Source organism: Rhinatrema bivittatum, chromosome 13 (genome assembly GCF_901001135.1).
Source record: "Rhinatrema bivittatum chromosome 13, aRhiBiv1.1, whole genome shotgun sequence".
NCBI lineage: Eukaryota > Metazoa > Chordata > Amphibia > Gymnophiona > Rhinatrematidae > Rhinatrema > Rhinatrema bivittatum.
The window spans coordinates 9,153,416-9,179,614 of NC_042627.1; the positions used below are offsets into that span (position 1 = coordinate 9,153,416).

The 26,199-nt window shown below is 41.7% G+C and overlaps 1 protein-coding gene across 4 annotated transcripts in view; it reads right to left on the reverse strand.

The window, feature by feature from the left end:
• SCAPER (S-phase cyclin A associated protein in the ER) overlaps positions 1–26,199 on the reverse strand; it is a 440,399-nt gene that overhangs the window by 60,226 nt on the left and 353,974 nt on the right. For all 4 annotated transcript variants that reach the window (XM_029575230.1, XM_029575228.1, XM_029575229.1 and 1 more), the window contains one exon: positions 22,410–22,647. In XM_029575230.1, the coding sequence (XP_029431090.1) occupies positions 22,410–22,647 (238 nt within the window). The remainder of the gene's footprint in view (positions 1–22,409; positions 22,648–26,199) is intronic.

The window sequence follows — 26,199 nt, forward strand, 5'->3', positions numbered from 1 at the left end:
CAGGGCAAGGGAGACGGCTACTACTGCAAAGCTTAATTCCTTGCTGGTGAGGCACAAAGTAAAAACTGGTAGAAAAAATAAGAAAGTGAACTTGTTAATCTGTAATTAGGGTTCTCTAGTCGCAGCAGCTCAATGGATTGGATACAGATGGGTCCTGTGACTTTCCTAGTCAAAGCACCGCCCGCCAAGGTGGCAGTTTAGAATCTTGAAGCTGCTGAACTGGTTGCTAAGCAACCGGGCAGTCACCCTGCAAGCAGCCAACTCCCAGGTTCCATTTGTGCAAAGCCTAAAGAAGAAGCGAGCATGCAACTCCTTAAGGGGAGATAGATTGGCAGAATCCAAAGCCGTAGTCCAGGGAAACAATTTTAATTTTCTCCAACCAGCAGCAACTTCTTCTTGTTCGTTGTAAAGGCCATGCCTAAATGATACTCAAGTTATCATTGTTCTAAGTTATTTGTAAACCGATACGATGTGCAAAACCGGCTGTCGGTATATAAAAATCTTTAAATAAATAAACAAACAAACAAACTTCAAACAAGGGGACTGCCAAAGCTAAGGATGCCAGGCAGAATGCAATGCACATGGGCAACAGCAAACTAGCAGGCCAGTGCACTGCAATTCAGCACACAGTTTCTAACCCACAGGTGAAAATTTCTTTTTTAACTCCCGAAGCAGAAAGCTATTGCTAAGCTAATGCATCAGGTGTTTAAAAAGTGCAGGGTCTTGAAAATGTGCATTCAGCACTGGCTAAACGAACATTTTAAACCTCAATGGCAATGTCCATTCATCAGATAGGAACTGTCATTTCACACAAGCTGAACTCGAAAGATATACAAAAATGGATCATGTTTTACAAACCGGGTGAATGATCAGGCTATACCTGTGCTACCATAATATATTTCTTACAAAGGACTTCAATATTTAAAGGAAAGCACATTTCCCCTTTTGTTTGCTGCCCCAAGACAAATGTAATGTAAAATATTATGATTATTAATAGTAGTACACAAAATGGCCAAGTGTAAGTAAGCCCCAGGCATTAGCACAGGCTCTTCCACTGTATCCTGCATGTTGGCCACACTGACAGATCCAGGCCACTTCTATTACACTGCATCTTATAGCAAGGAGGGGATTTACAAGGGATATTCAACCCTTCCATCCCTGGGGGACCCTAATCCACTTAGCCCTGTTCTAGAGGCCTAATCCACCGCATTCCTGTTCTAGAGGCGCAAAAAATAAAAATAATCACTAGCACCATAGAAATTACTGTTTATGTTCCAGGTTCCCATTTAGCAGCAGAGGCCACCGGGCCACGCTCTTGAGTTTCTGGACTGCTCAGGGGGAGGGGGGATGGGAGGAAACAGGCAGGGACGAGGGATGGATTGCGTTCCCCAGCTTCCTCCCTAGATCGGGACTGGGGTTTGGAACACTAACCTTGAACTGCCAATGGGCTGCCCGCACAAACCGGGTTCAGCATGGCCTGGTGCCACAGCTTCTCCATATTCACTGACATGGCAGAAAGGGAGAACCACGCAGGGAGGCAGCAAACGGATGATCTGGAGCCACTTCAGGCACAAGCCCTGGAACTTTTACTCCACCTCTGACCAGAAGTAAAAGTTCCAGGGCTAGGAAAATGTGGGAGTTTGGCCAGCACACCAAGCTACATTTGGAAGAAAAAGCTGATGCCCTCATTAGCACTCATGGCCGGTGCAAGGGGATTGGGCACCCTAGGCACCTTCAGCCTAGAGCCGCCCCCAGCAGCAGTCCCGACTCCTCCTCTCCTCCCAAAAGAGAACTTACAAAATACCTGGTGGTCCAGGTGGGGGCCCGGGAGCGATCTGCCGCTCCCGGGGCCTTGGCTGCCACTAACCAAAATGGCACCCGTGGCCTTTAGCCCCTACCATGTGACAGGGGCAACCGGTGCCATTGGTTGGCCCCTGTCACATGGTAGGGGCTAAAGGCCACCGGCGCCATTTTGTTTAGTGGAAGCCGAGGCCCCGGGAGCGGCAGATCGCTCCCGGGCCCTCCGCTGGACCACAAGGGGGGCATCGGGAGGGTGGCATGGTAAGGCGGGGGCTAGCAGAATTTTGAAAGGGTGCTTTTTGCCCTTTCAAAATTTTGCCACCTGCTGCGGCACCCCCTAAATCGCGGTGCCCTAGGCACAGGCCTAGCTTGCCTAGTGGTTCCTCCGGCCCTGTTAGCATTGCATTTCCATACGAGGGCGCCAACTTAAATGCAGTGTTGTGCAAACATTCTTTAAGTGGAACACTGCTTGCTGCATCAGCAGTACAGATCATGCTCACAAAATGAGCACACAGCTGAGTAAAACTGTGCATTCTTCTGAGCGCACTTTATTGCATCGGCCTTGGGCAAGAAAGGAAGAGAGATGCATGCTGAGTGAATTTTCAAAGAGATTTTGCACATATGTGCTATTTTATAAATGCTATTTTCAGCTTTGCACATACATTTTAACAGAAAAAAAAGGTGCAGTCTAGGAGCATTCTGGGGCAGGGTTCTGAAGTACATAGGGTAGTTGTTATTTTATAAGAGGTATATGTGTATACATTAAAAAACTTATTTGTACACTTTTACACCTGTTAATTGATTTGCGTAAGTAAAATCAGACTTGTCTGTTTGTAGTTTTTGAATAGGAGTTCTGGGTAAATTGGTGGAGGTTCAGAGTGAAGTGCTAGAGGGTCTAGATGAATTAGAGAAGGTCTGCATGAATGGTGATTGTCATATGCAAGTATTTTTGAAACAATAAATGCATACCTTATAAAATACTTGCCTCTGCATTTAATTCTGGGTGTTTAATTATGCATTTTCACAATTATTTCACATGTAAAATATACATGTGTATGTTTATTACATAGGTAGATTAAACATGTGTTTTCTTGCATTGGCAATATTCAAGCAGAAATACATGGTATTTTATAAACTGTGCAGCTCCTGCTGCACAGTTTATAAAATGTAGCATTAATCTCTATGCATCCACTTATGTACGGAAATACAGTACTGTGGATAGGTTTGAAAGTTGGGCTCCTTGTGAACACATTAAATAACACTGAAAATGCAAGCACTTAAACTAGAATTAAGGACAGTTAAACCTGATATTATGTAGGTAGAGGTTTTGAAACCTCCTTGAGCAGGTTCAGTAACAAACCCAAGAGATCAACCATGTGTGTGTAATGAAAACTAAATACCACAGTTAAGAGAGAATGCCATAAATCCCAGATAAGACCTGTATTTCCATAAATTTATGTACAGTACTGAGAAAAAGTTTATGAACCCCTTAGGATGGTCTGCATTTTAGCACAAATTAGACTCAAAACATCCTAATCTACACCTTGATGAGAGAAAAACCACCCCACTGAATAAAAAACACAGACAAAAGGATATATTTTGATTATTTATTCAATAAAAAGGTTCAACAATAAGTAGCCTTGGGAGAAAATGTACATGAACCCTTCATTCAAGTAGCTGGTGGCACCTCCTTAAGCAGCAATAACTGCAACTAAATGTTTCCTTAACTGAATTTTGGTTCTTTTTTTTTTTTTTTTAATACAGAAATGTTTCAACTCTGTGACATCTGAAGGCTTTCTTGCATGAACATCTCACCTTCAGGTATTGCCACACATTTCAATAGGGTTTAGGTCGGGAGTTTGACTAGGCCAATCCAAAACACAAAATAGCTTCTTCTTCAACCATTCTCTAGTAGATTTACTTAAATGTTGGGCAATTATCTCACTGTATGACCCAATTTTGGCTTAGCTTCCACTCACTGATAAATGGCCTGCCATTCTCCCCTACATTTTTCTGATGTAAAGGATAACTCATAGTTCCACCAATGATGGCAAGCCAGGCCCACACCAACATGCCTTTACCACCATGCCTGGTAATTGGGACGACATTTTTACTTTGGAAGGATTTAGCTTTTGCCAAACAAATTCTTTGTTATTTTTACCAAAATGTTAACTGTTGACTCATCTGTCTGAAGAACATTATTCCAGAAGGCTTGTGGGTCATCCAGAAACTCTGGCCAACCTGAGGCAGGCAGCATATTCATTTTATAGAGCAGTAGTTTCTTCGTGGCTATCCTCACAAGAACACCATTTCCATTCAGTTTTCTCCTGATGCTTGAAACATGAACCCTCACATCAACGACAGCGAGAGAGGCCTCTGCAGATCTTTAGATGTTAATCTAGGGTTCTTTGTGACTCAGTGGATTTTTCAGTTTGCTCTTGGGGGTGATCTTGGCTGGATGATCGCTCCACTTTTACCATTTGTAGACTGTCTGACAGTTGCTGGATTGAACCCCAAATGTTTAGAAATGATCTTGTAACCATGTCCAGACAGATAAGCATTAATAATTACTCTTTGTTTGTAGGTTCTCTGAAAATTATTTTGATTGTGACCTGATGAGTTTCCACTAACTTAAGGTGAAGATCAAACTCAAAATCCTTTGGGCCTTTATTCAGCAAAGGATATACAAACACAGTAGAGCAGATTTTCTCTGCAGGTTGGTTTATTTGCTACTCAATTATTTAAGAATCTGTTTCTAATTAGTCATTTAATTGTAAATTAGTCTTATTGCTCCTACTTTGTACATTATTGTGTATCAAGAAATATGGAATTGCTTAATTTATACACTTTTATTGCATAAGAAAAATCTGGTTTCAATTAAACAAGGGTATCATAATGCTAACTTTACACTTATGGTTTATGGACTTTTTCTCAGCATTGTATTTCTATGAAGATGATAGTCTTTTATATACAAAAATAGTTGTGTAGGGTTGTTGGGTATCTGTGTGGAACTTGGATGCACTGCTATAGAACCATGGAGGTTAGAGGGACAATTCAAAAGCTGATCACTTACAAATGTAAATACCAAGCATAGGTTGCAATCTAGAAGTCGGACAGTTATTAGATATGGGGTGAAACTCTGATGCATTTCTACAGATTACTAAGGCTAGGGGATGATTTAAATGCCGATCACTAATACATTTCAAAAACAAGCATAGGTTTAAATCTAGAAGTCTGTTTTTTGATATGATTCAACTGAATAGTTTTCTCAGCTAGCATGAAATATTGGATCAAACCCAATCAGGGTTCTGCAGCAATTATAGAATGACAATAACTATAGTATCCTAATTTGACCTCAAGTTATCATACGTAGACAAAGGCGTAGATGCTGCAGTGGTCCTTTTGAACCTTACTGCAGCATATGGCACTGTCAGTCATTCCATATTGTCCAGAAGTGGTCGGGATTTCAGGGATTTGTCTTGTGTGGTTTAGAACCTTTCTGGGGAAAAAAAAGGAGTGAGTTATGTTGGGATCTTCTTTTCCACCCAACTAAGTTTTATTTTGTGGCATTTTGCAGGGATCATGACTGTTTCCAGTTTTATTTAATATTTATATGCTTCTATTAGCTAAGCTGATAAGAAGCTTGAGTTTCCAAATGTTTATGTAGGCAGATGACATACAGATTTGCATCACACACTATAGGCCCTTATATACAATATATATTCCAGGTACCACAATTGTAATCAAAACTTCAAAATCTTGGTGAACCCAGTATTTTTATGTAAACTATAAAGGAATAGCTACACACTATGTTTGTAGGACCATGCCTCACGGGGTCTAGGTATTTTAACCAGACTCTTTCTTATGGGTTTTGGTCCGTTTTACTTTAAATTTTTTCACATTTTTTTCATTTTTACAATTTCAATTATCACGCTCACTTTCAGCACATCTTTTCAATTTTTTGTTCAATTTGTGTCAAGCTGATAGAAACTTCAAACATAGTACTTTGATATGGGACTATTTTTGAAGTTTCTATCAGCTTGACACAAATTGAACAAAAAATTGAAAAGATGTGCTGAAAGTGAGCGTGATAATTGAAATTGTAAAAATGAAAAAAATGTGAAAAAATTTAAAGTAAAACGGACCAAAACCCATAAGAAAGAGTCTGGTTAAAATACCTAGACCCCGTGAGGCATGGTCCTACAAACATAGTGTGTAGCTATTCCTTTATAGTTTACATAAAAATACTGGGTTCATACAGATTTGCATGCCATTAGGAGCTCAGCGAAAGAAAGCATTAGAGAAGCTAAATCATGGCTTGGGTCTTATTGTAAACTGCCTGAGAGCAAATAAATTTCAAGTTAAAAAGAGGAGAAGGATTTGTAAAAAATTTTGGAAGGCTTTAAAAACCTGCCTCATGTTGGAGATTATAAAGTAAGGCTAAATTGATATGTATTTTCTTAAGGTATGATTATTGCTGAGATGTATGTAAATTATATTTGAATTATTTATTTATTTATTTAGGGCTTTTTTATACTGACACTCATGATACCAATCATATCGTATCGGTTTACAATAAACATCTGTGCAATAACATTAACATCAATGTGAGCAATAGGCGAAGAGAGAAAAAGTGAAAAGTTACAATAAAACAGGGGCACTTGAACTGGGAGGAGGAAAAGCCAAAGTCATGGCTAACATAGAAATAAATAATATCTAGTCTCAGAAATAAATAATATCTAATCATATACTTAGGACTATAATAATCACTTGTACTCAGGACTGAATATTATCAAATGTGTACTTAGTCTCCTATACTTAGGGCTGTAGACTATCAAATGTTCCTGATTAAAATAGTATTAGTTCATAAAACTTAGGACTGATTAATATAACGTCAGAAGCCATGTAAGGGATGGGGGGTGTCGACTGGTGGACCAAGGCGAGTTGTATCAGTTGGGGAGGTCATAGATCAGGGAAGGCTTGTAGAAATAGCCAAGTCTTGAGTTTTTTTCTGAATGTCTGCGTGCAAGGTTCTTGTCTAAGGTCTGGGAGCATGTTGTTCCAGATGGTTGGTGCTGCTGTCGAGAAGGCTCGATCTTTGGTGGATGAGAGGTGTGTGAATTTGGCTGGGGGTGTGTGTAGCGTGCCCTTGTATTTTTCTCTGATGGGTCTGGATGAGAAGTGTAGCATGAGTGGGTAGTGTAGATCGATGGGTGTTTTGTTGTAGATAGCTTTATGGATGATGGTGAGACACTTGTGTAGAACTCTGAATTTTACTGGGAGCCAATATAGGTTTTTCAAGATAGGTGAGATGTGGTCTCTTCTATTGGAGTTTGTTAAAATTCTGGCGGCCGAATTTTGTAGCATCTGAAGCAGTTTGGTGGAGGAAGCGGGAAGGCCTAGCAGAATGGAATTGCAGTAATCTAATTTGGAGAATATAATAGCCTGGAGTACCAATCTGAAGTCTTGAAAATACAGTAGCGGTTTGAGTCTTTTTAATACCTGAAGTTTGAAGAAGCAGTCTTTGGTTGTGTTGGTGATGAACTTTTTTAGATTTAGCTGGTTATCAATTATAACTCCGAGGTCTCTTGCTTGGTTGACCAGGGTGTTGGTGTGACTTGAGTGTAGGCTATCTTTGTGGTTGAGAGATATTAGGAGCATTTCTGTCTTGGACGTGTTGAGCACAAGGTTTAAGGTGGTAAGGAGGTCGTTGATTACTTGGAGGCAGTTGTCCCAGAATTTCAGTGTTTTTGTGAGGGATTCGGTTATAGGGATCAGGATTTGGACATCGTCGGCGTAGAGATAGTGTTTGAGTTTAAGATTTGTAAGCAGCTGGAAAAGGGGGAGAAGGTATAGGTTGAATAGAGTAGGAGACAGAGAGGAGCCCTGTGGAACACCTCTTGTGGTGTTGATGAGCGGAGATTCCTTGTTGTTGATCTTTACTTTGTAGCCTCTGTTCGTGAGACAGGAGTCGAACCATTTGAATGCCGTACCTGTTATCCCGATGTCCGAAATTCGTTTAAGGAGAGTGGAATGATTTACCGTGTCGAATGCTGCCGAGATGTCGAGGAGTATTAGAAGGAAGGAGTGCCCGGAGTCCATACCCATGATGAGATGGTCTGTGAGGGAGATGAGGAGGGATTTGGTGCTTAGCGCTTTGCGAAATCCATATTGCGATGACTGGAGAATGTTGTGATCTTCCAGGTATTCTGATAATTGGGTGTTGACTATTTTTTCTATGATCTTTGCTAGAAAAGGTAGGTTGGAAATAGGTCGGAAGTTGCTGGGTTCTCTAGGATCTAGATTTGCTTTCTTAAGAAGGGGTTTGAGGGTGGCAATTTTGAGTATGTCCGGGAAGATTCCTTGAGATAGTGAGCAGTTTACTATGTCGGCTAGGTACTTGGAGATGCAGTCTTGCACCGATAGAAGAAGCTTGGTTGGGATTTGGTCCAGTGGATGGTATGAAGGTTTCATTTTCTTTATAATGGATTCAATTTCCAGGGAGGAGGTGGGTTCAAATGACTCCAGTGAGGGTCCAGAATTTGAGGGAGGGGGTCTGGAGATGTGTGTGGAAGTAGAGTTGACAGGCAGGCCTGTTAGTAAGTTAGAAATTTTGTTGTGGAAAAAAATTGCCAATTCATTTGCCTTTGCTTGTGCTTGTTCGTCTGGGATGCATGGGGTAGCGGTTTTAGTGAGCTCCGTTGTGAGATTATGTTGTACAACATAATCTCCGTTGTGAGATTATGTTGTACATCGCCTAGGAAGATTTTGTGCTAGGCGACTGAAAAATGATTTTAAATAAAATAAATAAAGTAAGTGATAATCAGGCCTAAAATTTAAAAGCAGCTTCAAAAAGGTGGATCTTTAGATGGGATTTAAACAAGGCGAGACAGGGAGCACGATTTACTAGTTCAGGAAGACTATTCCAAGCACAAGGCGCAGTCAGGTAGAAAGCACTTAGTCAGGAATTGACGGTAGAGGAGACGGGCACAGTTAGGAGTGACCTGTCCAATGAGCGGTGTGCACGAGTGTAGAGATAGATAAGAGAAAAGAGGTAGGGAGGTGCTGCAAAGTGAAATCATTTGTAAGTATGCTGTTTTCAGAAGATTGCCTATAATATTTTGTTTTACTGTTATATAGTCATGTCGTTTATATGTTTATGTTGTTTTTAGAAGGTTGTCTATAACGATTTTCAATTTGATTGTTTTATTGTTAATTAGAGTTATGTGTTTTATACAAAATTATGTGTTTTACTGTGTGCTGTCTAGGAAGATTGCTAGGCAAATTATAAATCATTTTTTAATTCAATGCATAATTAAGCTCTGGAATTCATTGCCAGAGGATGTGGAAAAAATGTTAGTGTAGCTGGGTTTAAAAAAAGATTTGGACAAGATCCTGGAGGAAAAGTGGACTTGGGGAAATCCATTGCTTATCCCTGGGATAAGCAGCTTGGAATCTATGAACCTTTTGGGATCCTACCAGGTATATGTGACCTGGATTGGCCACTGCTGGAAACAGGATACTGGGCTTGAACAACCTTTGGTCTGACCCAATATGGAAAATCTTATGTTCTTATGGCTTTAAAGAAATGCCAAAGGAAAACGAAAGAGAATATGTGAGGAAAAGGAGGGAAAAAGACATCTAACATATTTCCACATCCAAAGTTGGTCACATTCCTCAAACCTTTTTCCACACTATCAGATACTACCCACTATTGTCATTGTTGTTCTTCATACGTTGCAGTGCAATGGGCTTTCTACTGGTATTAATAGAAAATATAAGCAAACCCCCAAAGGAAAAGACAAAGCTAAATAGCTAAATGCAAAAACATCAGACAGACAAACTATAGTTGCTGTCTTCCTTGTTTTTTTTCAGAAGTAAGATACAGGGAATCTGACCTTGCTTGGGTCAAAGGGTTAAGAAATCCCTTCATGCAGAACAGGTAAAAGTCCTGGCAAACCATACCAGATTTGGACTTTAAGGGTATGAGTCGGGATGTTTAGATCCCAATACAATGAACCACTAGAAGTCTTATGTGAAAAGATGCTCAAAGAAAAAATCATTGTTCACTGCTCTGAGAATTAAAGATCAGTTTTGACGTACAGAAATATAGGAAAACAAAACCTTTGGAACAACAGCAGCAAACTCACCCTAGGAATGAGGAAACTGAGATGAGTGATTCAAAGGATTATGGATGTATTCAGACAAAAATTGCCTTTACATTTATAAGGTGCAGTGTTTTATTCTTAATAAACTTTAAAGCAAATGTGCATTAGCCATAACCGTCATAAGAACATAATATATGCCATGCTAAGTCATACGAAAGGTTAATTGAGCTCAGCATCCTATTTCTGACAGTGGCCATTCCAGGTCACAAGTACATGGTAGGACCGAAAGAGTAGATCCATTTCTTGTTGCTCACTCCAAGAGATTAGCTGTGGCTTTCCCAAATCTACCTGGCTTATAATAGTTTAGTTTATGGACATTTCCTGCAGGAACTTGTCCAAACCATTTTTGGATGCCTTGACTACATTCTCTGGCAACAAATTCTGCAGCTTGATTGTGCATTCAGTGAAAAAAATGCTCTCTCTCTTGTTCTAAATCTGCTACTTATTAGTTTCACTGAAAGTCTCATAGTATTAGTACTATTTGAAAGGCCCAATAACCATCCCCTATTTAGAAACTTCTATCCCCCTCTTAGTCACCTCTTTTCCAAACTGAAGAGCCCTAACCTTATTTTCTTCTGTTCCATCCTCTTTATCATCTGCACCTTTTCCAGTGCCGCTTTATCCTTTTACAGGTGGGGCGACAAACTGCATACAATATTCAAATGGTTTTCTTTATGTGCATTACTTTGCACTTGTCCACATTAAATTTCATTTGACATTTAAGGGCTTGATTTTCAAAGTGACTTACATACATAAAATTAGGGGCCAGTGCATGTAAAAGTACACATATAACCTGGTTTCGTATGTACTTTTATGCACACCAAGATCCATTCCGGAGGGCAAAACTGCGATTTACGCACATACAGGTGAATTTTCAAAGGAGTTATGCTTGTAAATGTAACATATTATTATAGCATTGACAATATTGTAGCAATGCTTCTAGAAGGTTTCTGGAGTATTTCTGCTCTTCAGGTTAGAAAGAGGAGTTCACCCAAAGTTCAGGGAGTTCTGTGCAAGATGCAGAACTCTTGCTGTCTGCACGCTTCCTCAGTAAGGAGGAGTGCAAGGGGAATGAGGTAATGCTTGCTGCAGAGAGAAATGCAGGAAAGAGATAAGGGAGTAAGTAAAGGAGGTAATTTCCCGCCAAGGGGAATTGAAAAGGGGGTGAAAGGTTATATAAGATTCTCCCTGTCATCTGTTAAGGCAGAGTTTGGGAGTCTGAGTAAGTGAGAGGATTCCTGAAGCATAAAAAGTTGCTCAAGTCAAAGGAACGGAAAAAGATTCCAATAAGCCAACCAGAGGGAGGAAACCCTGAGATCAAAGGGTGTAAATCTCTGCTGGGGAAGCTCGGGAAAAAGATTTGCTTTGAAACATGCTGCCCGAAGGCCTTGGGGATGAATGTTGACTACTGGAATTATTATCTTCAAATAAGCTGATTTGAAAGTGAAGATTTCTGAATATGTTTACTTTTGGACTGTATCAAGTTGTCTACTTGAAGATTTGTTTGGCTGGAAGAATTCTGTTTATTTTGGGTTTACAATAAACTTCTAATTTGGAACCAACCTCAGGTGTGGACCTTAGCGTTGTTGCATAGTAAGACTATAGACTGGTGGGTCTGACTTCAGTGCCGGGAAAAATCGTGGAAACTGTTATAAAGAATAAAATCACAAAGGGGTATATCTTAAAAGGTGCGCACATGGCCGCACCGATTTTATAACATTCACGCATGTTAGAAAATACCATGGCCGCACGCACATGTGTGGACTGGGAAGGAACTTCCCTACCCTCCTATCCATACTCCCTCCCTCTTCCCCTCTCAACCTCGTAAACCCTTTCTCCTACCTTTCCTTTTTTTTGTTTTGTTGCTTATTGCTCTGTTGGAGCAGAAGCAACTTGTGCGAACCGGCCGACTGCCGGCGTGAGCTTCCCCGGCACAGCGGCAAATGGCTGCTGTACCAGTGCCTTCAGCCCCGCCTCTCCCCACCCCCCTGGACCGCCCCTTTCTCTGGGCTCAGCACTTCTGTGCGTAACGGGTTTCGCGCGTGGCCGGGACCATTCGAAAATGCGCGCGGCATGCCAAGGCCTAGCCACATGCGTAACCCCTGCTTTTTAATCACGTGGCAGATTTAAAATTCGGCCGAAAACATTTAGTTAGACATGGTTTAATGGGATACAGCCAGCATGGATTTACCCAAGGGAAGTTTTGCCTCACAAATCTACATTTTTTTAAGGGGTGAATAAACATGTGGACAAAGGTGAAATGGTAGATGTGGTGTATTTGGATTTTCACAAGGCATTTGACGAAGTCCCGCATGAGAGGCTTCTAAGAAAACTAAAAAGTCATAGGATAGGAGGCAATGTCCTTTTGTGGATTGCAAGCTGGTTAAAAGACAGGAAACTGAGAGTAGGATTAAATGATCTGTTTTCACAGTGGAAAAACGCAAACAGTGGAGTGCCTCAGGGATCTGTATTTGGACAGGTGCTTTTTAATATAAATGATCTGGAAAGGGGTACAAGTGAAGTGATCAAATTTATGGATGACACAAAGTTATGCAGAGTAGTTAAATCTCAAGTAGACTGTAGGAGGACCTTGTGAAACTGGAAGATTGGGCTTTCAAATAGCAGATGAAATTTAATGTGGACACGTGCAAAGTGATGCATATAGGGAAAAATAACTCTTGCTGTAGTTACAGAATGTTAGGTTCTATCTTAGGAGATAACACCCAGGAAAGAGATCTAGGCGTCATAGAGAATAATACATTGAAATCAACGGCTCAGTGTGCTGTGGTGATCAAAAAAGCAAACAGAATGTTAGGAATTATTAGGAAGGGAATGGCAAATAAAATGATGGATGTCATAATGCCTTTGTATCGCTCCATGGTGAGATCGCATCTTGAATACTGTGTGCAATTCCGGTTGCCGCATCTCAAAAAGGATATAGCTGTACTGGAGAAAGTGCAGAGAAGGGCAACCAAAATGATAAGGGGCAAGGGCAGCTGCTCTATGTGGAAAGGCTAAAGAAGTTAGGGCCTTTCAGATTGGAGAAGAAACGACTGAGTGGGTATATGATAGAGGTCTACAAAATCATGAAAGGACTTGAACAGGTTAATGTAAATTGGTTTTTTACTCTTTCAGATAATAGAAGGACTAGGGGGCACTCCATGAAGTTAGCAAGTAGCTCATTTAAAATAAATCAAAGAAAATTCTTTTTCACTCAGCGCATAGTTAAGCTCTAGAATTCATTGCCAAAGGATGTGGTTATGGCAGTTAGTGTAAATGGGTTTAAAAAAAGGTTTAGATAAGTTCCTAGAGGAAAATCCATAAACTGCTATTAATTAATAAGCAACAGTAGCTTGAGATTTATTTAATGTTTGGGTTGGATTTTCCCTCATGGCTTGGATGTTGCCTGGGTGATCGTGCAGGCACCGGGCCTTTGAGAGGGCGTGTCTTGGGTTCTCTTGGAGTCCAGGAAGCCATCCACGAGGAGATCTTACAATCTCAAGAGGAAGAGGTTCTCAGTTTGGTGTGAAGGACATAGTCTGGACCCATTCTCATGTTCCCCACTGAGGCTTTTAGACTACCTGTTGCACCTCTTCGAGGCTGGCTTGAAAACCACTTCGGTGAGAGTTGACCTCAGTGCTATCAGAGCATATCATCAGGGGATGGATAGTGCTCCCATTTCTGCCCATCTGCTCATAGGGTGGTTCATGCGAGACTTGTTGCAGCTTAAGCCTCCGACATGGCCCCTGGCGGACTCTTGGGACCTCAATATGGTCCTGGCTCATTTCATGAGGGCTCCTTTCGAGCCCCTACAGACTTGCGATCTGAAGTACCTATCCTGGAAGGTTATCTTCTTGGTGGCGGTCACTTCAGCGTACAGGGTCAGTGAGCTACAAGCTTTGGTGTCGTACCTCCCTTATATAAACTTTTGTCATTATAAGTTGGTCTTGTGTACACATCCGAAGTTCCTTCCAAAGGTGGTCAAGGAATTCCATCTCAATCAATCCATTGTATCGTTTACCATTTTTCCAAGACCACAAGCTTACCAGGGTGAGCGTGCCCTACACACTCTGAATCTAGGCCTTTTACCTAGAACGAACAGCGCCTCACAGCCTGTCCACTCAACTCTTCGTCTCCTTTGAGAGAAACAGGTTGGGAGTTGCAGTGTCTAACAGACTGTATTTGCAGTGGCTAGCAGACTGTATTTCCTTCTGCTATGCTCAAGCAGGACTGCAACTTGAAGGCCACATGACGGCTCATTCAGTTCGGGCCATGTCTGTTTTGGTGGCTCACCTTTGTGCAGTACCCATTCACGAGATATGCAGGGCAGCAACCTGGAGTTCATTCCATGCATTCTCCTTTCATTATTGTCTGGACAAAGGTGGATGGACGTGACAATCATTTTGGTCAGTTGGTCCTCTGTAATCTATTTCAGCCATGAAAATCCAACTCTTCCTGCCTTGGGCCCTTTCTTTGGGCTTGCGCCCCATGTTTTAGCAGCTCTTGTTGTTGTGCACGTTTGAACCTGTTAAATGCTGCCTATGTTGGGAGCAGCCTGTAGCTACATATTCACCCATGTGTGAGGACTACCATCCTATTTGTCCTTGGAGAAAGCAGAGTTGCTTACCTATAACAGGTGTTCTCCAAGGACAGCAGGATGGTAGTCCTTACAAAACCTGCCCGACCCCGTGGAGTTGGGTTTCTTTCGGTTTGTTATTTTATTTTTTGTGAATTCTACATTATAAGACTGAAGAGGGACCCTGCGTGGATGCGTAGTTAGTGGCATGCTGAGCATGCTCAATGTGTTTGTCAAAGTTTCTAGAAACTCTGATAAAAGTTTTCCATGCTGGGCTCCATCTGATGATGTCACCCCATGTGTGAGGACTAACATCCTGCTGTCCTTGAAGAACACCTGTTACAGGTAAGCAACTCTGCTAAAACAGGGAAAGACAGGTTGAGAGAGCCAGCGAGTGTCTTTTTATCTCATTCATATCTGATTACCTTCTATGGTTCAGACAGGACAGCAAAAGCAGGCTACAGCCAGGTCAGAAATCAGACTAGAAGGGATTTAGCTCCTTTTGTTAAAGAGGAATTAGGACTCACAGAAAAAGAACAATAATCACTAAGAGTGCACTGAAGAAGTTGCAGTTGTACCTTTTGAATCAGCCAGGTCTACAGGGAAAGAAAAAGGAAGTGACATCATCACAGATCTCCAGTAATGTAAATCACTCTGGAAAAACCAGAACAAAAGTATTGAAACCAGTGCCAGCCTATGTGAGCAAGCACTGAGAAATCCCTCCATATAATTTTTATTTCCAAATGAAGCTTTAAAAAAGTTGGATGGTGTTTCATAAGAACATAAGAAAATGCCATACTGGGTCAGACCAAGGGTCCATCAAGCCCAGCATCCTGTTTCCAACAGTGGCCAATCCAGGCCATAAGAACCTGGCAAGTACCCAAAAACTAAGTCTATTCCATGTTACCATTGCTAATGGCAGTGGCTATTCTCTAAGTGAACTTAATAGCAGGTAATGGACTTCTCCTCCAAGAACTTATCCAATCCTTTTTTAAACACAGCTATACTAACTGCACTAACCACATCCTCTGGCAACAAATTCCAGAGTTTAATTGTGCGTTGAGTAAAAAAGAACTTTCTCCGATTAGTTTTAAATGTGCCTCATGCTAACTTCATGGAGTGCCCCCTAGTCTTTCTACTATCCGAAAGAGTAAATAACCGATTCACATCTACCCGTTCTAGACCTCTCATAATTTTAAACATCTCTATCATATCCCCCCTCAGCCGTCTCTTCTCCAAGCTGAAAAGTCCTAACCTCTTTAGTCTTTCCTCATAGGGGAGCCGTTCCATTCCCCTTATCATTTTGGTAGCCCTTCTCTGTACCTTCTCCATCGCAATTATATCTTTTTTGAGATGCGGCGACCAGAAATGTACACAGTATTCAAGGTGCCAATTATGTCAATATCGTCATTTGCTGCTGTACACTCTAACTCTCCCATCTTACTTTTTAGACTTCTGGCATTGGCATACGAACATTTCAAAGTGTGTTTTTTGTTTGTATTAACAACCTGCTTTTCAGTTAGGGATAATTTTGAAATCATTAGCTTCGGTGATTTTTTACATATAGGCACATGGACTACGTTTGCTTTTATTGGAACCTCTCTGTTGGGATGCCCTAACTCTCCTGTTTCATTAGTATCCTTCAAGGATACATTTCTCCGAACCATGCACTGCTGAGTGACTGTTGGCTTTCCCCCTTGTTCTAGTTTAAAAGCTGCTCTATCTCCTTTTTGAAAGTTAGTGCCAGCAGCTTGGTTCCACTCTGGTTAAGGAGGAGCCCATCCTTTCGGAAAAGTCTCCCCAGTTCCTTACAAAACTGAATCCCTCTTCCCTGCACCATCGTCTCATCCACGCAATAAAAGTCTGGAGCTCTGCCTGCCTCTGGGGACCTGCACGTGGAACAGGAAGCATTTCAGAGAATGCCACCCTAGGGGTTCTGGATTTCAGCTTCCTACCTAAAATCCTAAATTTGGCTTTCAGGACCTCTCTCCCACATTTTCCTATGTCATTGGTGCCCACATGTTTCACGACAGCCGGCTCCTCCCCAGCACTATCTATAATCCTATCTAGGTGACGAGTGAGGTCTGCCACCTTCGCACCAGGCAAGCAAGTTACCAGGTGGTCCTCACGTCCACCAGCCACCCTGCTATCTACATTTCTAATAATTGAATCACCAACTATGATGGCTGGCCTAACCCTTCCCTCCTGGGTAGTAGCACTGGGAGACTTGTCCTCAGTGTGAGAGGACAATATAGTTCATCTTAAACTTCTCTCGAACCAACAATTTGTTCAGTTTCTATAAATCCAGGATAGCCCTCAAACCCCCTGACTTCTTGGGGATTAGAAAATAATGGGAATAGAACCTCTGGCTACATTCCTGTGAAGCTCGATTGCCTTCTGCCGAAGGAGGCACACCATTTTCAGCTGCAGCTGAGTAGATAGGGAGGGGCTGCAACTGAAGACTGAAATCCATCGGGTCAGAGAAGCACAAATGGTAACCATATTCTACAATTATCAGGAACCATGTTCCCTTTGTAATATGGATCCATTCCAGAAGGAAGAACTAGATCCTTCCCCCTACCATAAGAGGCAAAAATGCTTAAGGAAATACAAAATCTGATCCCAAACTTAGGTTGTGACTGCTTCTGGGCTTTTGGTTGATGCCTCTGCCAACCTCTAACAGGCAGCTGCTGCTGCTGGAGAGTGGTATGAGCACAATGACGCGGAAAAGAGTAAAAAGGACGTATTTTGAAAAATTCTTACAGGAGAAGTTCTGCTGTTGAGCTATGGTGGGTTGGTCCCCCACTGCTGCCATCAACAACTGCAGGAAGATTGATGCTTCTTAATCAGAGCCATCATCTCCTGTACTTTATCCTTGCATAAGCTGTCCCTTGTATAGAGCACATCTGTCAGTTATTTGTGCACAACTTCATGAAAGCAACTTTCTCACAACCACTTAAGCCTTTTTTGCTCCTATCAAAGTAGTCAAAACTCTCACCACAGTGTTGAAAGTTTCATTTGTAGAGCGAGTAAAATGCTTCTCAAATTCCTCCACATCTTCAACAATTCAATAGAATTCTGCTCGTCCAAGGTCAGATGATTCCTTCAAAGTTTTCAGCTTTTGCGCTCATTCATGCAAATATTATATCATATACAAATGATGAGCTGCAATTCAAATGCTAAGCTTGGATCTTTGAAAGACTTTCTTCCCAAATGCATTCAATGCCTTTGTATCCTTCCCGGCTGTGTTAAGAGTGATTCTAGGTGAGCATTTCAAACTTTAATGCCATCACCATGGAGTGATGCAGCAGCTGAACTATTCCAAATCCTGGAAAGACCTAGACTGTATACTTCTGATCCAGTTTTTGGGCCAATGGAAGACAAAGTTGGAGCCTGCCAGATCCTCATTTATTTATTTAAAAAGTGAATAACCCACACGTTACAAACAAATTCACTGCTGTTCACATTTGTTACATAAATATTCAAAAACATACATAAAAATTATACTAAAACATTAACAGGCACTGACAAACAAATTTGATGGTAAAAGACCCATATTAGCTTGGAAATGCCAGCATAAAAAGATGGGTTTTAATTTGTAAGTCCTTGAGGAGACTATGCACTAGAATGGATGCAAAGTCTACTGAAGGTTGGAGAAAATACAATATTTCAAAGACATCTGTTGTGATTCTAGTCACTGTGTGGCCTCTTCTCCACCAGAGGAACCTAGTGAGCTCGGCTCCGAACTACCAATATGTCCTTGGCCCTTCTTCTTTGCCTGTGTACTACTCCGCTCCAGCAGGGGGATCGCCATGAGAACACCCCTCAGGCTGACCAAGCCCTTCTCTCTGTCTTGCACCACACCCACACTGCAGCCTATTTAGTCCTGTCTCTCCCATGTCTCCTTGCTTCAGCATCAAGTCCTTCTTTACTCCGTGCTTTAGCTACTCTTGCTCTGTGGTCTTCTAAGGACCTTCCTTGTATCTCTGCATGGCCTCCTGGCCTACTGACTAATTCTTTGAGCCTTGTTCCTTGGCCTTCTGTTCCTGGTTCTCTTACCTGTCTTGAGGCATTTCACCCTTCTGTTTCAAGCCTTGCTCTGTGGCCTGTGATTCTTCTCTCCCTTCCTTGCCTTGTGGCCTACCTTTGGCCTCTCTGTTCCCTGACTTGGTCTTGCCTGAAGCTCCCTTAGCCTCTTCCTGTTTCTAGGCCCTGCCTGCCATGCCCCTCGGGGCTCTCTTTGTCTCTGATGCCATCAAGCATTCTGTGTTCTATGTAGTCCTTGTCCTGGTTTATCCTGTCTTGTCCTAGCCTATCTGCCCCAGTACCAGCTCCAGTGTTCTAATTCCACGCTTACCTACATCCAGCTCCACGCTTACCTTCACTACATTCCTATGTTCCAGTTCCACCCTTACTAGTACTCAGTTCCAGGATTCCAGTGCTCCAGGCCAGCCTGCACCTTGTTCCAGTTTTTCAGTCTCACCAGACCATCCACACTCTCTTCCAGGAGGTGGTGTCTACAACACCCCCTCTCCAGCTGCCCTTCATTCACAACACATCTGTCCTTGGGTATCCTCTTTCCTAGCAGCGTTGGATAGCATCTTCAATAGCTTATCCAAAATGCATGAATAGCTGAGATCCTTCAGAGAAGTATGCCAAGGCAGGTCTGGCAGGAGATCTCAAGGAAGTCCTGTGGAATCCTCCTTGCCTGACCATAGCAGTATGCAGAGTCAGGAAGCTGATGACGATGAGGAAGATGGAAGAGGAGACTGCTGTTGGTCCAAGTCAAAAACATCTGGTTGGAACTCAGAAACAGCTGATCCCATATCTTCGCCTTCTGATTCTCCTGGAAGGGAGTGAATCTACCACCTCAGGATGTAAACTTACTCCCACTGGTACATAAGCAACACTGAAGGGCTCAACCTAGCTTTGAGCCAAGCAAGGAAACCTAAATTTCTCACGCACGGTCCTAGTGGGAGTAAATGTGAAGGATAAGGAAGAAAATAAGTGAAAGTATTTCCTATTTCATATAGATGTTATAATCAGCAATACAATAAAGAGTAAAATACATGATCACTTCAAAATGTATCATGTCAGAAGTTTTAATCCTCGGAAAGACATTGTAGTAGCCATTTGCTACCTTAATTAATGTGCTGCCATGCCTTGAATCCAGCCTTAACTTAATTAGTCATGTCCACACATGCTGTGACCCAGCGCTCTGTGTTTAAGTTGAACTGATAACAGTAGGTCAAAGAGCACACAAGTTTGTGTATACAAGTTAAACTCATTTTTCAAAGAAGCTCTACTTCCTCTTCACCCCAAATTAATGGCAGCTCCCTACCCTGTTTTATTTCTCAGTAACTTTGTTCAAATAATTAGACCGTCAAAATAAATGTAGCACCACATATCTAAGGTTGCTGGGATTATCTATGCTGCTATTAGTCTCCATGGTAGTAGAAGCAGAACTTTTTATTCTTCAGGAAATGCAATTCAATCCTTCAGCTACTGCCATGATAAAGCCATTTTGTAACTGATAACTAGATACTACATAAAACTATTCTGCTTCTTCAGCTGTAACTTGGTCACCTCTCATTTTCAAATCAATGTAAACCCAAAGGAGCCATGGGCTAAGCAACTATTTGCAGCTTGTTTCCAAGGCATGTAACCAGTTGTAGCAGGTGTGCCTTGAAGTAATGAGGAAAGTCACGGTAGGGACAAGAGCAGGGATAGTGTGTTTAGGAAAAATAGGTACAATAATGCTTTCTAAAATTAGTGCTCAGCCATTGAGTTAAGAGGATATGCTTCACTGGGCCAACCTTACAATGCCTGGTACCCTTAAATCAAACATCTTCTTAACACCCTCACAGACTTTCCACCAGAAAAAAAGAATATAAGTTAAATTTGCCAAGGCAAACTACTATTACAACTCACAGGTGAAATCAATGAATCATTGCCGGAGCAGAAGGTCATATCTATAAAAAATGAATAGGCTCTTATCTAAACATATTCTCTGGGTCATTGAAAGGGATGGATTCTAAGTAAAGAGTTCAAATAGAGAAGCTCTGTTGTATGTTACATACCCGAGACTTTTATTGCAGTTAGAAGCACAGTTAAAAGTTTAACTAGAATCCTTAACAAACACACACAAACACCAGCAAGGAAGCACAGGTTTCTGTGACAATGAACATGCTTCTTTGATGATCTCTAAAGTGCAAGAGCAATGGGTTGGTAGTGTTCCACTTTATTTACAACTTTAACTGCACTTCATGGTACAGGTTCCCTGTGATATTTCTCTTTAAATGGCATAATTCCTGAGCAAGTGCAACTTTTGCCACTACCTCATTGCCTAGCTACCATATAAGAGGGACTTTGAATAAAGAAAGCACAATCTGCTTCCTTTCTTCTTTTGTTTGAGACTGAATCTCCCAATTTAAACTCTGAATTTGTGATTCACTAATGCACAGTTATCAGGCTCATTCTATGCTCAATGCTACACTAAACCGACCCACTGCATTGGATTTCTTAATTATCTTCATTACATTAAAAATTCACTTTTTTCAAACTGGAACAGAAAACACGGTACAGTTCTATATAGCATATTTAATATGTTCCAAACCATCTATTTTGTGGGAACCTGCAGAGATGTTTGGAAAAATATTTAAGGATTTGCGACTACTAATTGACTGTAGGGTAAATATATCGCTAAATGTTTTACAATAACAAGGAGAAATACAATTAAAAATATTTCACTAAGCAACGATAAAGTGCTGAAACAGATAAGGGTGAAGATGCTCCAGTGTCAAAAGAGTAAGTGTGGAGAAACCATGAGGTTCACGTGGGAAAGATTTGTCTGGCTAAGTTTGGGACTTAGCCAGACAAAGCAGAGTTGCTGACCTATAACAGGTGTTCTCCTAGGACAGCAGGATGTTAGTCCTCACACATGGGTGACATCATTGGATGAAGCCTGGCATGGAAAACTAACGTCAAAGTTTCTGGAACTTTGACCATGTATACTGAGCATGCCCAGCATACCTTATACCCTGCATCCATTCAGGGTCTTTCTTCAGTCTTCTAACATAGAATTACAATAAAAATTAAACACAAAATAGGAGAAACCCAACTCTGCGGGGTGGTAGGCTGGTTTCATGAGGGCTAACATCCAGCTGTTCTAGAGCATCTGTTACAGGTGCTCTAGAACAGCTGCTTTATCCTAGCTCAAGCAGGATGGTAGCCCTCACACGAGTGAAACCCTAACTACAGGCTGCTCCCCAACACAAAAGGGGACAAACAAGCACCAACCAGGTGCCAACAGGCACAACAACCACAGTGCTGTTGGTAAAAGAGGGGGGAGACGTGCTGAACTCAAACAATGGGCCCTAGGCAGGGAGAGTTGGGTTCTACAACTCAAAGAGATTCCGAAGGCCAGATTGGCTGAACCCACTATCATGTCAGCCATCCCTATCCAGACAGTAATGAGATGTGAATGTGTGGAGGAAAGCTTCTATAACTTACATAGGTCTTTTATGGAGGTGTAGAAGCGCAAATTGTCATAGCTCTACTAAGCAAGAACTAGCACAAACTATTTTCATGAAATCTATAAGATGAAAGACACTTTGAGGCTGAATTGTGTGACATAACCATAACTGAACAAACTTTCATATAAACAGTTTCAAATGCATTCAAACGAAGATGTCATCTGTGACACTATCATTTATTCCTTCTTTTTCATTGGCTGAGCTTTTGGAGGTGTAGTGTTAATAATTGTAAAATTAAATATGATTTTACATTGAAATGGCAAAGTAATAAGTCAAAAACATTACTATCAGAACAAAAAACTAAATTGCTTTCCTTTAAGGATGGCTTACCTGAAAAGCTGTCAAATCAAGAACTGCAAAGCTGTTGAGGAAGCGAAGACTGTGCAGTGCAACGTGGATAGTGTTCTGTGCATAACTTTCTTTTGGATTTGATATAATGAGATCAAAAGCAGTGCCATGGAACAGAATACAGTAAAGCATATGCAAGACTCCCACCAGATCAGAAGACTGAAGCACTCCTGTGAGACCTGAGGGATCCTGACGGGGACTCTCAAATATATTCCAAGACCTGTCAAGGAAAACAGCAGTTTGGTTAAACAGAAACTTATTCAAAAACAAATCCCTCCACCCCACTTGTTTTTTAAATATCTAAGCAGCAAGTTAATAGAGACAGATATGTTAATGCACATTTGTGACACATCCAGTTTGAGATAGGTTTTTTTTTAATGTAGGTTGTGATACCTTTTAAAGAAATATGTTATTGTCCAGGAGTTTCCAAGATCTCACAATCCTTGACAGATATCTGTCAAACATCCAAAGAAGAGGCCTGTGAAGTCTTGAAAGTTTCTGTACTACAACCAGTTCTCCCTCTAAGATGCATTTGTATATGGCTGCACCTCAGTCCATGCACGACCTGACCTGGGAGTATTGAAGGATGCTCCTCCCCATGTGCAGTTCCTTCGAGCACATTCAAAGAAGGTTGGGATGTCCTACATGCTGACCTTGTGATGCACAGCCAGCACACAAGGGGAAGCAGTTGAAATGGGCTGCTATTGCTGTCTCCACTGGGTTCTCCTGCGATCCTCTCCATGAGGTCTGGAGTGGCAAGCGCATAGGATGGCAGCAGAAAAGAGAGAGGCAGACATTGTTGGAGCCGCCAGGAGAGCCCATTCTGCCAGTGGCCGAAGAAAACAGAGCGAGAGAAGCCCAGGTCAAGTCACCATTGGGACCCATTTCAGTGGCAGACGAAGAAAGCAGAGTGAAAGACCTAGGTGGAGCTGCCAGAGGAGCCTAATCCCATCAACAGCTGAAAACAAGTGTGATAGAGAGAGGCCCAGCATGAGTGAGAGAGAGAATGTGTGTGCGAGAGAGAAAACATGGGAGTAGATGGGTGTGAGAGAGTGATACAGAGTGTATGTGAAAATGAGAGAGAGAGAGAAGAAAGTTTATATGCACCTCCTCCCCCCCCCCCTCACCTCCAATCCACAATTATCACAGGGTGACTGGAAATCACAAGCTCCTAGGTATGGAGAATGGGAGATTTTCTTTATTAGTTTTAATTGAGTGTTATTTGACATGTCTGATGTTTTGAAATATTTTATTGGTGTTTGGAAATTTTTAAAAATATTGTATTTGAACTTTAATTATTGGATGCTATTCTATTCATTAGTTGTTTGGAAGTATTTATTCTTTTAGTATGGTTTTACTATTATTGATGATTTATATTTCTTGATTTTATTGTTTCATATTTTATGAGGAGTAGTGATATTTCTGTTTTTCCATTGCTGTGCTGTATATAGTCTGGCTTGTTGTGGTTTTTAGTTCAGTTGTTATCTGCATGTTTTAGTTATACTTTACGATATCTTTATTCTTTATTTGTTGAGAATCTGTCTGTTTCTGCATGTGTAACCAAGATGAGGTATTCTGCTATATGTAGTTTCTGTGTAGGGATCTATAGCAGCCTGGCTTGGTCTCATTTCCAAATAAGAGGTATATTGGTGTTATAGGGCCTGGTGTAATATGTGCAGTGATATCGAGTTTGAATGCTAACAATTACTACTGTTTTGGTATGGGAGTTTACCATATTGTAAAATGAGGTTACTTACTCTGATGGACAGCAGGATGTGGGTCTTCACATATGGATGACATCATCTGACGTAGTCTGGCACAGAACTTTAATTTCAAATATTCTAGAGCTTTCAGCATGCTCTACTGAGCACGTGCAGCTGTAGTCATCTCCCTACCTTTCAAGCAAAGCCTCTCAATCCATGATATGGATAAGACATGGAGAAACCAACTCCCAGGGGAGACGGGAGGGAATCCTGAGAACTGACGTCCTGCTGTCCATCGCTGAATACCTGTTACAGGTAAGCAAACTCATTTTCTTTGAGCACAAGCAGGATGCCAGTCTCACGACTGTCCAAAAATAAGAAAAAGAGGGAAGACCAATAGTTTTAAAGGCACCACTTGAGTGGTTGACAGAAGAAACCCCTTCTTCCTCTCTTTTTATTTTTTTTTTGAGGCAGCTAGATCTATAACAGGCTCCAGGAGGGAAAAGGAGTTGGGTTTTACTTCTCAAAGAGACCTGTAAGACAGACAGAGTGACAAAATCCTGTTGTGTGGCAATAATCCCCACTGAATGCCAGGGTGTGATGTGAACTCGAGTTGAGAAGCCCACTTCGCCACACATAAACCAACGCAGTCAGAGCTTCTGCACAGTGAGCCCTGACATGCCCCAGTAGGGCCTAGGTCCTCCTGGGTACAAGAAAGGGCACAAATTACCAACCAAGAGAAAGAGCTCTTGGACTAAGACTGCACAGTTTTCTTCAAGCAAGTCAGCTGAATAGATAATCTGGGAAGAAAACTGTGGTTCACTAGCGTCTGAAGTGCAAGAACAGATTTCTTATGCACAACGGGCATAGAAACCAAGTACATGCTTAGAAGAAGTTAAAGAAAAGCATAAGGTTCTATGGCAGATCCTACCTGCCAAATGATGACAAGAAAAGACCTGACCTACTACGTTAGATGGAGTGAAAACAAGAGTGCCGAGCTATGAAAGGCTACCCCTCCAGGAGGAGTACCATGCCAAGATCCTGAGCACGGTGGTAAACTTCACCAAATCTAAGTACTCTTATGACTTATCTGCCCATCTGGCAGGATAAGTCCAGGCGAAAAGGAAGCACATTGGCCAACCAATTGAAACATGAAAAACTAAAAGCATTATGACCAGGAAGCAGGCCAAAAGCAGGGAAAGGATTGTGTACCTTTCCTTGAAGTGGCACCATGGCTTCTCCCTAGACATTGACTGGAAGTCAGAAGAAACAAAGAATATAAGGAGGCAGACCTTGGGGCTGCAGGAACAAAGAAACAGCCTCTAGACTGTAGAAATCAACATTGGGTGACATCTCAACTACACTAACCCAGTTAGGGAACTGCAAATGAGGTTGACTCAGCTCATAGGTCAAACCTCTTCTCAGTAGACAAATAGCAACATAAACTAAGAGGGTCAAATAACACTCAGTACTAAGTCTAGATTCTAGTCAAGGATGAGAACATTCTGAGGAAAAAACTCAGGAGCCTCTCCATTGAGAGGCAAAACCAGAAATGCTGCAAGAGCCAACTCATGTGGAAAGAACAGGAATTCTTCACAGACTCGGGAACTATGAGGATCCCAGGTCAGGTTCAGTCTGCCAGCAGAACAGCTGGTTCTTCAACTGAATAACCTTGTGAATACATACGGTGGAAACAAATATCTGCATGGATAAGGACCACCTTGTCAGCCAACAAATGCCCCCACTGTCAGGGTTAAACCTGAAAAAGGAGATGACAACCCCTAAGCAACTGCAATAAAAATATGGGGCCTCTTTTGTGAGATACCCTGCCCCCTGATACATGCAGTCATGGAAAGGGCGAGTTGTCTGAAGGTATGCATGCCATTTGAGATGCAGAGGGGATGAAACCATCTCCTCAGTGGTTAGAGTATCACCCAAACATGACATTGATCGGTAAAGTAAAAACATATGTGTTTTGCCCAACAGGTATCAGAATAGACACTCCTCTCACATGGGAAAGGTCTTTATCTCCTGCTGGGAAGTGGAGTCTCACAAGAGGAAATCAATGG